General features: G+C 44.1%; 1 protein-coding gene across 1 annotated transcript in view; it reads left to right on the top strand.

The window, feature by feature from the left end:
- LOC137341487 (mitochondrial 10-formyltetrahydrofolate dehydrogenase-like) overlaps positions 1–15,793 on the top strand; it is a 145,659-nt gene that overhangs the window by 12,255 nt on the left and 117,611 nt on the right. The window contains exon 3 of the mRNA XM_068004594.1: positions 5,695–5,929. Within this exon, the coding sequence (XP_067860695.1) occupies positions 5,695–5,929 (235 nt within the window). The remainder of the gene's footprint in view (positions 1–5,694; positions 5,930–15,793) is intronic.

Below are 15,793 nucleotides of genomic sequence, written 5' to 3'. Positions count from 1 at the left end.
ATTGGTTTGTTTTGTGTACCTGTTTGGACAGAATGATGCAACAAGTTGGAGTTTTGTGCTTTGGGAACTATTGACTCGTATTTCACAGCCTTTGAAGGGCTAGTCCATAGGGCCTGATCACGTCTCTCACCACCTGCTCTGCGAGTGGAGTAAGGGCTCAGAGACTTTGAGGTTTGTTTATAATGAAGCCGATGACCCAAAGGGTTGGGGGTGGATTGGAATGTGCGGGCCTTTGGTACCAGAAATGATTCACCCCGCTTTGATACAGGCAAGAATTCCAGTCAGTATTTGCAGGATCTCTTTTACCACAATGTAAAGACGTGCTTAGCAGCCCCACTTTGCAGAAAATTCTCCACATTTATTGGTAGATCTGAATCGATGTTGCTACTGGTTATTAGTTGTGTCTTTGGCCGATGATGAGCCCCTCAGAGCTGCTCGCTTTCCTCTTGAAGCTGCAGTATAAAATGTGAACTGTTTGTAGCCATGAGGTGGGACCTCATGGTTTATCATGGAAAGAACAGATGGTGAGAATCTGCTGACTGAAGTGTTTGTAGCAAAGGGTTATCGGACACGGGGCCACTGAGGTGGAAAATTAATCTTCTCTATTTAGATTTTTAAAAATTCATTACAATTTCCAAATGATTCATTAAATCAGTGAAGTGAATTGTCATTGGAGGAAGAAAGAAATTCTAAATAAACAAGCAACAATTTTCATCTTGTTCCATCATTGGAGAGGGAAGAAAATACATTGGGCTGAATCTTGCTGGAAAGATAACCGCATGTTAACGACGCATAAGAGATACGCTGTGAGTCGCAAATCTCCAGAACTTGCTGGTCGATTTACATCGCTGCACCGTTTGCTTCACGCAAACTGCATCTCACCCTCAACCTTTTTAAGAACTTAGAACATAAGAACATAAGAAATAGGAGCAGGAGCAGGCCAATCGGCCCCTCGAGCCTGCTCCGCCATTCAACAAGATCATGGCTGATCTGATCCTATTAAAATACTAGTATCAGTAATGGTGGCCATGAAACTACCGGATTGTCGTAAAAACCCATCTGGTTCACTAATGTCCTTTAGGGAAGGAAACCTGCCGCCCTTACCCGGTCTGGCCTATATGTGACTCCAGACCTGCAGCAATGTGGTTCATTCTTAATTGCCCTCTGAAATGGCCTAGCAAGCCACTCAGTTGTAAAATCTCGCTACGAAAAGTCATAATAAGAATAAAACCGGACCACTAGGCACCGGACACGACAACGGCAAACCAAGCCCAGTCGACCCTGCAAAGTCCTCCTCACTAACATCTGGGGACTTGTGCCAAAATTGGGAGAGCTGTCCCACAGACTAGTCAAGCAACAGCCTGACATAGCCATACTCACAGAATCATACCTTTCAGCCAACGTCCCAGACTCTTCCATCACCATCCCTGGGTATGTCCTGTCCCACCGGCAGGACAGACCCACCAGAGGTGGCTGTACAGTGATATACAGTCAGGAGGGAGTGGCCCTGGGAGTCCTCAACATTGACTCTGGACCCCATGAAATCTCATGGCATCAGGTCAAACATGGGCAAGGAAACCTCCTGCTGATTACCACCTACCGTCCTCCCTCAGCTGATGAATCAGTCCTCCTCCATGTTGAACACCACTTGGAGGAAGCACTGAGGGTAGCAAGGGCACAAAATGGACTCTGGGTGGGGGACTTCAATGTCCATCACCAAGAGTGGCTCGGTAGCACCACTACTGACCGAGCTGGCCGAGTCCTGAAGGACATAGCTGCTAGACTGGGCCTGTGGCAGGTGGTGAGCGAACCAACACGAGGGAAAAACTTACTTGACCTCGTCCTCACCAATCTACCTGTCGCAAATGCATCTGTCCATGACAGTATTGGTAGGAGTGACCACCGCACAGTCCTTGTGGAGATGAAATCCCGTCTTCGCACTGAGGACACCATCCAACGTGTTGTGTGGCACTACCACCGTGCTAAATGGGATCGATTCAGAACAGATCTAGCAGCTCAAAACTGGGCATCCATGAGGTGCTGTGGGCCATCAGCAGCAGCAGAATTGTATTCCAGCACAATCTGTAACCTCATGGCCCGGCATATTCCTCACTCTACCATTACCAACAAGCCAGGGGATCAACCCTGGTTCAATGAGGGGTGTAGAAGAGCATGCCAGGAGCAGCACCAGGCGTACCGAAAAATGAGGTGCCAACCTGGTGAAGCTACAACTCAGGACTACATGCATGCTAAACAGCAGAAGCAACATGTTATAGACAGAGCTAAGCGATTCCACAACCAACGGATCAGATCAAAGCTCTGCAGTCCTGCCACATCCAGTCGTGAATGGTGGTGGACAATTAAACAACTAACGGGAGGAGGAGGCTCTGCAAACATCCCCATTCTCAATGATGGCGGAGTCCAGCACGTGAGTGCAAAAGACAAGGCTGAAGCATTTGCAACCATCTTCAGCCAGAAGTGCCGAGTGGATAATCCATCTCAGCCTCCTCCCGATATCCCCACCATCACGGAAGCCAGTCTTCGGCCAATTCGATTCACTCCACGTGATATCAAGAAACGGCTGAGTGCACTGGATACAGCAAAGGCTATGGGCCCCGACAACATCCCAGCTGTAGTGCTGAAGACTTGTGCTCCAGAACTAGCTGCTCCTCCAGCCAACTGTTCCAGGACAGCTACAACACTGGCATCCACCCGACAATGTGGAAAATTGCCCAGGTATGTCCTGTCCACAAAAAGCAGGACAAATCCAATCCGGCCAATTACCGCCCCATCAGTCTACTCTCAATCATCAGCAAAGTGATGGAAGGTGTCGTCGACAGTGCTATCAAGCGGCACTTACTCACCAATAACCTGCTCACCGATGCTCAGTTTGGGTTCCGCCAGGACCACTCGGCTCCAGACCTCATTATAGCCTTGGTCCAAACATGGACAAAAGAGCTGAATTCCAGAGGTGAGGTGAGAGTGACTGCCCTTGACATCAAGGCAGCATTTGACCGAGTGTGGCACCAAGGAGCCCTAGTAAAATTGAAGTCAATGGGAATCAGGGGGAAAACTCTCCAGTGCTGGAGTCATACCTAGCACAAAGGAAGATGGTAGTGGTTGTTGGAGGCCAATCATCTCAGCCCCAGGGCATTGCTGCAGGAGTTCCTCAGGGCAGTGTCCTCGGCCCAACCATCTTCAGCTGCTTCATCAATGACCTTCCCTCCATCATAAGGTCAGAAATGGGGATGTTCGCTGATGACTGCACAGTGTTCAGTTCCATTCGCAACCCCTCAGATAATGAAGCAGTCTGAGCCTGCATGCAGCAAGACCTGGACAACATCCAGGCTTGGGCTCAGAAGTGGCAAGTAACATTTGCGCCAGATAAGTGCCAGGCAATGACCATCTCCAACAAGAGAGAGTCTAACCACCTCCCCTTGACATTCAACGGCATTACCATCGCCGAATCCCCCACCATCAACATCCTGGGGGTCACCATTGACCAGAAACTTAACTGGACCAGCCATATAAATACTGTGGCTACGAGAGCAGGTCAGAGGCTGGGTATTCTGCGGCGAGTGACTCACCTCCTGACTCCCCAAAGCCTTTCCACCATCTACAAGGCACAAGTCAGGAGTGTGATGGAATACTCTCCACTTGCCTGGATGAGTGCAGCTCCAACAACACTCAAGAAGCTCGACACCATCCAAGATAAAGCAGCCCGCTTGATTGGCACCCCATCCACCACCCTTAACATTCACTCCCTTCACCACCGGCGCACTGTGACTGCAGTGTGCACCATCCACAGGATGCACTGCAGCAACTCGCCAAGGCTTCTTCGACAGCACCTCCCAAACCCGCGACCTCTACCACCTAGAAGGACAAGGGCAGCAGGCGCATGGGAACAACACCACCTGCACGTTCCCCTCCAAGTCACACACCATCCCGACTTGGAAATATATCGCCGTTCCTTCATTGTCGCTGGGTCAAAATCCTGGAACTCCCTTCCTAACAGCACAGTGGGAGAACCGTCACCACACGGACTGCAGCGGTTCAAGAAGGCGGCTCACCACCACCTTCTCGAGGGCAATTAGGGATGGGCAATAAATGCCGGCCTTGCCAGCGACGCCCACATCCCGTGAACGAATAAAAAAAAAAAAAAATTCCTAACCTCAAATCTAAATTCATGTCCAATTTCCTGCCCGCTCCCCGTAACCCCTAATTCCCTTTACTTCTCGGAAACTGTCTATTTCTGTTTTAAATTTATTTAATGATGTAGCTTCCACAGCTTCCTGGGGCAGCAAATTCCACAGACCTACCACCCTCTGAGTGAAGAAGTTTCTCCTCATCTCAGTTTTGAAAGAGCAGCCCCTTATTCTAAGATTATGCCCCCTAGTTCTAGTTTCACCCATCCTTGGGAACATCCTTACCGCATCCACCCGATCAAGCCCCTTCACAATCTTATATGTTTCAATAAGATCGCCTCTCATTCTTCTGAACTCCAATGAGTAGAGTCCCAATCTCCTCAACCTCTCCTCATATGTCTGCCCCTTCATCCCTGGGATTAACCGAGTGAACCTTCTTTGTACTGCCTCGAGAGCAAGTATGTCTTTTCTTAAGTATGGAGACCAAAACTGTATGCAGTATTCCAGGTGCGGTCTCACCAATACCTTATATAACTGCAGCAATACCTCCCTGTTTTTATATTCTATCCCCCTAGCAATAAAAGCCAACATTCCGTTGGCCTTCTTGATCACCTGCTGCACACTAACTTTTTGATTTTCTTGCACTAGGACCCCCAGATCCCTTTGTACTGCAGTACTTTAACTTGCTGGATTTGCACATTAATTGCCCATTAAACTTGGCGCAGAAAGATAGGGCTGGATCTTAACAGTGTAAGTACCTCTAACGACATGGTAATTGTTAATGCAATGCCAGTCAACCTCTCTGACCCAGAAAGGGAACAGTTGGAACTGTTCAGTCTCATTCCTGCATGTAGTAAATTGTTGTTAGCTATTTTCTTTAAAAAGTCAAAATTTAAATTTTTCAATTTTTTTCTTACTTTTCATTTGTCTATTTTTTCTCTCTTAATCTAATCTTTCTTTCCCTTTCTTTCTTTCTCTTTCTGTGCCTGATTTGACATTGAATTCACCCACTCTAATTCACCCTCCTTCTCAGTCCATCCTGTGTTTATTGCTCAATCCTTAAATCTCATTGGTTAAGATGATATGCAGTTTGTCCCGTTGTTCACTAAGGTCCCCGATGCCCCGTTGCCCTCACCGTGCCGTTATCAGCTCGCACTTCCAGCAACTTACAGTGCAAAAGGGTGCAGAAAAAAGTCTAACTAATGGCGCACGCTGCAAGATGCCCTGCTCCAGCAAGATCCGGCCCATTGTTTAAAATCATTGATCTGTCAGTAGGATCATTGTGAACTATATCTGCAAATCTAGCCTTTGTATTTTTCTCTGCAGTCAGAAGATACTGGTCCTAAGTGATGTTACGTTACAGGTATTGGTACCGTCCATTGATTAATCTCCGTCCAGTCACGCCAGATAGCATTTCAATATCTTTTAATTAATAAATAGTAACCTATCTAATGAAAGGCAAATGGAATGTTTGGGTTGGGGGAAAAAACAAACATAAATGCAAATATTACAGAAGTTTGTGGTTCTTGTAATTTTATTTTCTCCACAGCTGTTGCAGCGGAGAAGGACGGAACACCAGTATTTAAGTTTCCCAAGTGGAGGCTGAAGGGAAAACCTATTGCTGATGTTGTTGAGGCCTATAAATCGGTAGGAGCAGAACTAAACGTGCTCCCGTTCTGCAGCCAGTTTATTCCTATGGACGTTATTAACCATCCGAGGAATGGATCGATAATCTACCATCCATCGCTGCTTCCTCGCCACAGGGGCGCTTCTGCTATAAACTGGTGAGAATAGTGATCCGCAAGACATTGGTATTTAACTTCCTTGGAGCAGTTTCAATTGAGTGTATAGTGAAGATCTGAAAGATCTGTATGAAGCTTATTATGAGGAAGAAACAATGAGCTTTAAGCATTATTTTGCCTTGCTCTAGACATTGAAAAGCCTCTTGTGATCTTTCTAATTTCAGGTTTATGTTTAAAACTACTTAATCTTCATTGATTCATAAGTAAAATCCTAACAATCCATTAGCTCAGTAGGTATAGCACAGGAGGAGGCCATTCAGCTCATTGTGCCTGTGCTGTTCTTTGAAAGAACTATCCAATTAGTCCCTAACCCCTGCTCTTTCCCCATAGCCCTGTAATTTTTTTCCCTTCAAGTATTTATCCAATTGCCTTTTGAAAGTTACTATTGAACCTGCTTCCACCACCCTTTCAGGCAGCGCATTCCCGATCATAACACCTCACTGCGTTAAAAAAAATGTTTCCTCATGTCGCCTCTGGCTCTTTTGCCAATCATCTTAATCTGTGTCCACTGGTTACCGACCCTTCTGCCACTGGAAACAGAGTAAATAAGGAGAAACTATCAAAACCTTTCATGATTTGAACACCTCCATCAAATCTCCCCCTTAACCTTCTCTGTTCTAAGGAGAACAACCCCAGCTTCTCCAATCTCTCCACTAAACTGAAGTCCCTCATCCCTGGCACCATTCTAGTAAATCTCTTCTGCACCCTCTCCAAGGCCTTCACATCTTTCCTAAATTGAACACAATACTCCAACTGAAGCCTAACCAGTGTTTTATAAAGGTTTAGTATAACTTCCTTGCTTTTGTACTCTATGCCTCTATTAATAAAGCCAAGGATCCCATATGCTTTTTTAACAGCCTTCTCAACTTGTCCTGCCACCTTGTGTATATGCACCCCAGGTCTCTCTGTCTCCGGACTCCCTCTAAAATTGTTCCATTTAGTTTATATTGCCTCTACTCATTTTTCCTACCAAAATGTATCAATTCAAGCTTCACTGCGATAAATTTCATCTGCCCATTTCACCAGTCTGTCTATGTCTGTTACTGTCCTCACATTGTTTACTACACTTCTGAGCTTCGTGTCATCGGCAAACTTGGAAATTATACGCTCTATTCCCAAGTCCAGGTCATTAATATGTAGCAAAAAGAGCAGTGGCCCTAATACTGACCCCTGGGGAGTACCACTGTATACTTCCCTCCAGCCTGAAAAACAACCACTACTTTCTGCTTTTTGACCCTTAGACTATTTGGTATCCCTGCTGCCACTGCTCTTTAATCCCATGGGCTTTAATTTTGCTAACAATTATGTGGTACTTTATCAAATGCCTTTTGAAAGTCTGCATATACAACATCAATTGCACTACCCTTATCAATTATTTCCGTAACTTCATCAAAGAACGCAATCAAGTTAGTCAAACACAATTTTCCTTTAACAAATCCATTCTGACTTTCATTTATTAGCCCATACTTTTCCAAATGCCAATAAATTTTGTTCTGGATCATTGTCTCTAAAAGTTTCTCCACCGCTGATATTAGGCTGACTGGCCTGTAATTGCCGGGTTTATCCCTCTCCCCTTTTTTGAACAGGGGTGTAATATTTGCAATCCTCCAGTCCTCCGGCACCGTCCCCATACCTAAGGAGGTTTGGAAGATTGTGGCCAGAGACTCTGCAATTTCCACCCTTCCCTCAGTAACTGAGGATGCATCCCATCTGGACCCGGTGATTTTTCTACTTTGAGTACTGCCAATCTTTTAAGTACCTCCTCTTTATCTATTTTTATCCTCTCCAATATCACTACTACCCCCTCCTTGACTGTTAAATTGGCAGCATCCTCTTCCCTAGTGAAGATCGATGTGAAGTATTCATTTAGTATCTCAGCCATTCCCTATGCCTCCACAAGAAGATCTCCTTTTTGTCCGTAATTGGTCCCACCCTTCCTCTAACTATCCTTTAACTACTTATATGTTTATAAAAGACTGTTGGTTTCCCTTTTATGTTAGCCGCTAATCTATTCTCATACTGTCTCTTTGCCCCTCTTATTCCCTTTTTTAGATCTCCTCTGTACTTTCTATATTCAGCCTGGTTCTCTACTGTATTATGAACTTTACATTTATCATAAGCCTCCTTTTTCTGTTTCATTTTAATCTCTATACCTTTAGTCATCCAGGGAGCTCTAGCTTTGAATTTCCTTCCTTTCCCCCTCGTGGGACTGTATCTACTCTGTACCCGAACCATCTCCTCCTTGAAGGCCTCTTATTATTCAATTACTGTTTTGCTAATTACCAATTTTTGATTTCAATCCACCTGGGCAAGATCCCTTTTTAACTCACTGAAATTAGCCCTCCTCCAGTTAAGTATTTTCACATTTGATTGTTCCTTATCCTCTTCCATAACTATTCTAATGTTATTATGATCACTGTTCCCCAAATGCATGCTCCACTGGCCCTACTTCATTCCCCAGAACTAGATCCAACAGTGCTTCCTTCCTCGTTAGACTGGAAACACACTGTTCAGGAAAGTTCTCCTGTGTGCATTTCAGGAATCCCTCCCCCTCTTTGCCCTTTACACTGTTACTATCCCAGTCTATATTGGGATAATTGAAGTCCCCCATTATCACTACTCTATAGTTCTTGCATCTTTCTGTAATTTGCCTGCAAATTTGCTCCTCTATCTCCTTCCCGCTATTTGGTGGCCTATAGTATACACCCAGTAGTGTAATAGCTCCTCTATTGTTCCTTAATTCTAATCAAATAGATTCTGTCTTTGACCCCTCAACTACATCATCCCTTTCCAGTGCTATAATAGTTTCTTTGATCAATTTCTGGATTCTTTCCCCCACCCAACAATTTAGGAGGGAGCTACCTGCTTTTTATTTTTGATGAAAGACAAAAGTGAGTGAATATAAGGAAAAAAGTTTTGCTCAATTCAGAAATTGGCAGTGAAGGAACCTTTGGCCTGAAGCTGCAGAATGAAGATTGATGAGTGAGATTTTTCTGTCTTATTCTTGTGTGAAGTAAGTGGTATTTGATTCTTGAGAGTTTCGGTGATATTCAGTTTAACACTATGTTTTTAAGTTAGACACAGCGTGAGGGCAGTACATTGAGTCCTCGTGATGTGTGCGATATGTGGGACACCGTGAATCCTCAGTCTACTCGGGCAACACACAAGTGTCGGAAAATTAATCCTCTGACACAGAGGATCTCTGTGCTCAAGTAGCAAGTGGCCGCACACTGCAGAATCAGAGAGGAAGAGGAGCTTCTGAATCGTATTCTCCTGAATGAGGCAGTGCTAGAGAGATCAGGACACGAATAATGTAGAAGAAGAGAAACGGTTGACCATCCGCGGAGGGAAACTACACTCCCAGGTGTTGGATTGTCGTAAAACCCCAACTGGTTCCCTAATGTTCTTTAGGGAAGGAAACCTGCCGTCCTTACCCGGTCTGGCCTATATGTGACTCCAGACCCACAGCAACATGGTTAACTCTTAACTGCCCTCTGAAGTGGCCTAACAAGTCACTCAGTTGTATCAAACTCACTACAGAGAAGAAGGCTCATCACTATCTTCTCAGGGCAACTAGGATGGGCAATAAATGCCGGCCTTGCCCACATTTCGAGAATTAATATAAAAGGGTGGGGACTCCAAAGAGGGAGAGCAGGATTAGTATAGCTGTAGTAATAGAAGCAGAAGGCTTTTGTTGAAATAAATAAGGAAAATATTATCAGGGAAAGGGAAAGAGAGAAGCTATGAGGTAGTGAGATTAAAAACTGTAGAAGGGCAAAGGTTATATATTAAAAAAAATTGTGAATGCACAGTAACTGTATTGAGTGTTTGTTTGAAAAGCTGTGTCTATTGTAATGACTTTAATTCACGTTCTTAAGTGGATATTCATCTCCCTTCCTATTTTCAATAAGTTAATTGGCGTTGCATAAACCGATTATTTCTGGGAATCTTCTACATATGATGCCATTAATTTTGTACTCTTGTAGCGCTGTGCTCTCAGTCTAAGTTAGACCTATTAATGTACATTATTCACATCTCTCTATTTTAAAGACCTCAATTGTTTTGCCCCTCAATTTTTTTCTCCTGTGAAAATGAGCTCAGTTCTGTCAGTCTCTTCATAACCTGGAGCCCTAAATCCAGAATCCTCTTAATTGCTCTTCTATGAACTGTCCCCTACACATTAATCCCCTTATTGAAGGTTACATACCCAGCATTCCACATAAAATGTTAAATGTTATGGTTAAAATGACTATTACAGTTTGTAGTTGAATTAATTATATGCCTATTTATGCTCATATCAATGTTTGCCCAAATTAAAATTAATCATGGGTTCCTTACCATAACTGCTTAATGTATTGAGACCCCTTTTGAAAGCTCGCCATGTCACTTACATTCTCCAACACAGTTTGGGTATACAGTTTGTTTTTACAGCAACTGCCTTTGTGTTGTGAGCAGTAGTGAGTTTAGACTAGATCCTCCTCTGCTTACCACAGTCTTCAGGTAGCTTTCTCCCCACCCAGCTTCAAGCTTACTGTTTACAAGCTAATTTTAATCCATCTGGCTAATTTGCAAATAATTTAATTAACCTTAATCTTAAATGCATCACATGGAAATTTATCCGCTGCTTTCTGAAAATCCAAGTAAATCCCACCTAATGATCACATTGCCTGTTCAGCGAGTTCCAGTGCTCTAAAAACATGCTGACTGCTCCTCGTGCTCTTTAAAAATTGCTGGTATCCTCTTTTTAAAAAAAATCTTCAGCTATTTTTCCACTGCCAGTATTAGATGCATTGGTTTGTCTCGCTCTTTTTGACTATCGGGTAACACTGGCCATTTCCAATCCTATGTGCCATGCCTGTGTTTGTGAAGCTGCTGAAGATGTTGGCTAGAGCCTCTCCTATTTCCTTACCTGAGTGTATCGTACTTTGGTTCAGGTGTCATGTACATATTCAGAATTCTAGAATTTGACCACACCAAAGGAGGCCATTTGGCCTGTTGCACATGTGCCTGCTCTTTTTTTAAAAAAAAACTATCTACTCAGTCCCATTCCCCATACCTTTTTTAAATTGAACAGATAGATGCTTAATAGATTTAATCCACTTATTTTTAAAGGTGTCAGCCGTGGCTCAGTGGTAGCACTCTCTCCTCTTGAGTCAGATGTTGTGGGTGCAAGACTCACTTCAGAGGCTTGTGTACATAATCCAGGCTGAAACTCCAGTGAAGTACTGAGGGAGCGCTGCACTGTGCTGTCTTTTGGATGAGATATTAAACCGAGGCCACATCTACCCTTTCAAGTGGATATAAAAGATCCCATGGCACTATTCAAAGAAGAGCAGGGGAGTTCTCCCCGGTGTCCTGGCCAATATTCATAGAATCATAGAAGTTACAACATGGAAACAGGCCCTTCGGCCCAACATGTCCATGTCGCCCAGTTTATACCACTAAGCTAGTCCCAATTGCCTGCACTTGGCCCATATCCCTCTATACCCATCTTACCCATGTAACTGTCCAAATGCTTTATAGAATATTCCTCAACCAACATCACTAAAACAAATTATCTGGTCATCATCTCATTGCTGTATGTGGGATCTTGCTGTGCACAAATTGGCTGTCGTGTTTCCTGCATTACAACAGTGACGACGCTTCAAAAGTACTTCATTGGCTGTGAAGCTCTTTGGGACGTCCTGAGGTTGTGAAAGGCGCGATATACGGGCGCGTTCTTTAAGCCGCCCAAAACTGGGCACGATGTTCTAACTGTGCCCTAACCAATGATTTGTTTAGGTTTAGCATTTTCTCTTTGCTTTTGTACTCCATACCCCTATTTATGAAATTTAGGATTCCATATGTTTATTTTTACAGCTTTAAAAACTAGTCCTTCTCACTTTTAAGGATTTGTGTATCTGAATCCCGAATTGTCTGCTCCACTACTTCGTTTAAAATTTTACTATTTAAGTATGTATTCCCTCCTTATTCTTCTTCCCAAAATGTATCGTCTCACATTCAGAGCAAGTATTCTGAGTGCTGGGAGAAAAGATGCTTCAGAGAGCGGAGTGCTATTGATAGGATACATTTACAGCAAAGCTGCTAAACTTGCTGCTGGTGGTAACTTTAAGACACCCAATAGGTTGTTCATAGAATCGTGCAGTACTGAAGGAGGCCATTCGGCCCATTGTGCCTGTGCTGGCTCTTTGAAAGAGCTATCCAATTAGTCCCACTCCCCTGTTCTTTCCCCATGGTCCTGCAAATTTTTTCACCTTCAAGTATTTATCCAATTCCCCTCTGAAAGTTGTTAGTGAATCTGCTTCCACCGCCCTTGCATTCCAGATCATCATAACTTGCTGCACTAAAAAAAAATTCTCCTCATCTCCTCTGTGGTTCTTTCGCCAATTACCAGTTGTTGAAATTATTCACACTTACTCTAACCAGCAGAATGAAGGTATTTACTGCTGGGGAAATTAATGTTATTTATAGCACAGCGCCATTCAAGGGCAGAAAATGACAACTAAAGTGAAGGTACATAAGATCCTATGTTCAACTAGGGCTGATCTGTGAAGCAACCTGTCAAATTCAAATGTCCCTTTCCTTGGAAACAGACCCTGATTCTCAGTGACAGAAGGCCACCAAACCCTTGCACAGTCGTTAAAGTGAATGGGCATGATTTTGACCCCGAGCCGGGCAGGGGGTTCAAATAATGGATGGGAAACCCGGAAGTACGGGTTTTTTTGTTTTTTTGTCGGTTTGCTGTCCGACTGACTGGCCTGATTGACAGGCTGGCCTCAGTTGGACGGGAGAGCAGCCAGGGAGAGGGCATGTTCAGGTAAGTCTTTGAATGTATGGATGGCACGAGGATCATGGGTTGGCACGAGGATCATGGGTTGGCACGGGGGTCGTTAGTCATGTGGGGAGAGATCAGGGGTCAGTCACGGGAGGGGTGTTGGGATCGGAGGTCATTGCGGGGGTCTGCGATCGTCGAGAGGGAGGATCGGGGGCAGGGGTCCTTGATTGGGGGGTGGGGGGGGAGGTGGTTGTGATCGAGGGTTCGTGATCGTTGGGGAGTCACTGCAGGTAGGCTTGTTGGACCTGGGGGAAGCACTCCTCCTCCTCCGGGCTCACAAGCTGTGCCAGAGAGGCACTTACCTGTTTGTCTCGGGCCTTCTTGCCTTCTTTCACAGGGCGTGAAAGAGACGGTCCAGGAGCCCTGGCACCCCCCCCAGGGTTGAAATCAGAAACTGTAGGAAAAATGGAGGCCCGAAGCTTCCTCACCTCCAGGGAGCGGGTTGGTCGACCGCCCTGGTGAAAACCAGAAATGGGCAAGTTGGGGGTGGGTCTGAAATGGTTGCAATTTTGAATGCCCCCTGCCCCCAACCCACCCGTTTTCCACTGTTAAAATCAGGCCCAATATGTCTAAATGCAGAGGATTTATGAGTATGTTGATTTAAAATGTGTGTTTGAATTTAAACTGCACAATTTTTTTTAAAATAAAATAAATGAGTAGTTCCTGATGCCTCTGTGGGTAATTGTGCTTCATAATGAGTAACTGAGACATACTGACCTTAAAGGCCTGGGCTTCACTCCCTGCTCTGTGCTGAGTTGACTGATCTCGCCAAATAGTCTGAGGTCCCGGCTATGGAAGGGGAAAATTAACCAGTTCTCCAGTGGCTGATGCTTGTTGGAATGTGTCTGTGCACATATTGCGTGAGAACAGGACTATGCTCAGTGATGTCTTCCAGAGTCAAATAGCCCCTCACCACCCACTGTTGAGGCTGGTACGTAGAATAGCCATTTAGGTGAGGTTTTGCTGTGTAGAACCCCACCTCACAATGATTCATAGTCTGGAGGGAGGGACAGGAACATCTGGGTAGGGGGATCTGCAATAGAGGAAGAACCGCCTGTCCTGAGAAACAATTGTTGTACTCCTCGAGTGTGGGAACCTGCACATCCTCCAAGTGTTCTGATTCTGGTAAGTGTTGCGTACTGTGAATTTTTTAAAAAACTGTCTATAAAAAATTGTCTATAAAAGGTTCGCCAATGCTAATTATCACTCTTGCTAACTTTATACCTAATGTCTTGCTTTATATAATTGTACAGTATTCTTTCATGTCTCCACAGGTGATCCTTTCACTTTAATTTCCTCAGTGTTGTTCCAAGATTACCTGAGGTGGAGGATGAATATCACACCCCCAAAAACAAGGGGTCTGTGACCAGATGTTAAGCTGTGTTGTCAAACGATGCTGGGGCTTTGTACCTGTGGTATGAAGGTGGCACATCAGCTGCAGGGAGCATGTCCTGGCCCTTTATCATCCTAGCCCCACATAGTAAACTGGAGGAGTACATTGTCTAGTACACTGTGTGTGTTGCTTTCAGGTGCACAGTGCACAACAATTGCATAACTATTTAACTTGGCTAAGGAATAGTGGGTGAAGCAGCTTGACTTATCGGTTAATCTGCTTACCACATTGGACAAAAATCAGTAAACGCCTCCCTCCCAGCTGGGAATGTTGCCCTGGCGAGTTCTGCAGTTTTGTGAAAGCCTTTCTATGGTGCCTGAGAAACCAGTATCTAGTGTCTGAAATCACTGTGTGGAGGGTCTTTTAAATAATGGGTCCTCCCAAACATCAAGCTCGTAAATTCTGCAAATATAAAAGGAGTGCATAGTTTTAGGGAGAAAGCTATTTTCTTTTGACTGTTGCAGATTGTTTTAAAGGTACTGTAGTGAATTTAATGGCACTTTGTTTCAAAATACAAAAAAGATATTTACCGTTTTAGAATTTTATACAGCTCTCAATGATTCAGCGTCTTGTCTTTTTCTTGTCCCTGCTTGTTCCATTCCTATTTCATACAAATTTGAAACTTACACCATGTCGTCTGTTCGCCCTTCTTGATGCAGCTTTTAGTTTCCACATTTTGTTTCGTGTATTTTAGCTACTTTTATTAATATATTCACACAGAAGGGGGCTTGAGACAGTTGTAATATAAAGATTATTTTCTCCAGATAAACTATAATTTTAAATTTTGCCAGAACCTGATTGAATTTTTTTTGAAGAGATGACTAAAGTAGTGGACAGGGGAATGTCTATGGGTGTTGTTTATTTGGACTTCCAGAAGGCATTCAATAAAATCCCTCATGTGAGACTGTTAGCTAAAGTTGAAGCTCATGGAATTGAGGGCAAATTATTGACCTGATTATGAAATTGGCTGAGCGGCAGGAGACAGAGAGTAGGGATAATGGGCAGGTACTCAAATTGGCAGGATGTGACGAGTGGTGTCCACAGGGATCTGTGTTGGGGCCTCAACTATTAACAACTTTAGATGAAGGGATAGAGAGCCACATAGCCAAGTTTGCTGATGACATAATGATAGGCAGCATTGTAAGCAGTGTAGATGGAAGCATAAAATTACAGAGATATTAATAGATTGTGAATGGGCAAAATTCTGGCAAATGGATTTCAATATAGGCAAGGGTGAGGTCATCCACTTTGGACCTATAAAAGGACAGATCAGAGTACTTTCTAAATGGTGAAAAACTCAAAACAGTGGAGGTCCAAAGAGACTTCGGGGTCCCCCCCATACATAGATCATTAAAATGCCATGGACAGGTACAGAAAATAATCAAAAAGGCTTATGGAACGCTGGCCTTTATATCTAGAGGAGTAGAATACAAGGGGGTAGAAGTTATACTACAGCTTTACAAAGCTCTGGTTAGACCACACCTGGAGTACTGGGTTCAGTTCTGGGCACCGCACCTTAGGAAGGACATATTGGCCTTGGAGGGATAGCAGTGCAGGTTTACTAGAATGATACCTGGACTCCAAGGGTTAAATTACTCGGTGAGATTACACAAACTAG

This window comes from Heptranchias perlo, chromosome 24 (assembly GCF_035084215.1).
Source record: "Heptranchias perlo isolate sHepPer1 chromosome 24, sHepPer1.hap1, whole genome shotgun sequence".
Lineage (NCBI taxonomy): Eukaryota > Metazoa > Chordata > Chondrichthyes > Hexanchiformes > Hexanchidae > Heptranchias > Heptranchias perlo.
Note: the sequence above shows the minus strand (reverse complement) of the source record. Positions and strands in the feature narration are given on the sequence as shown.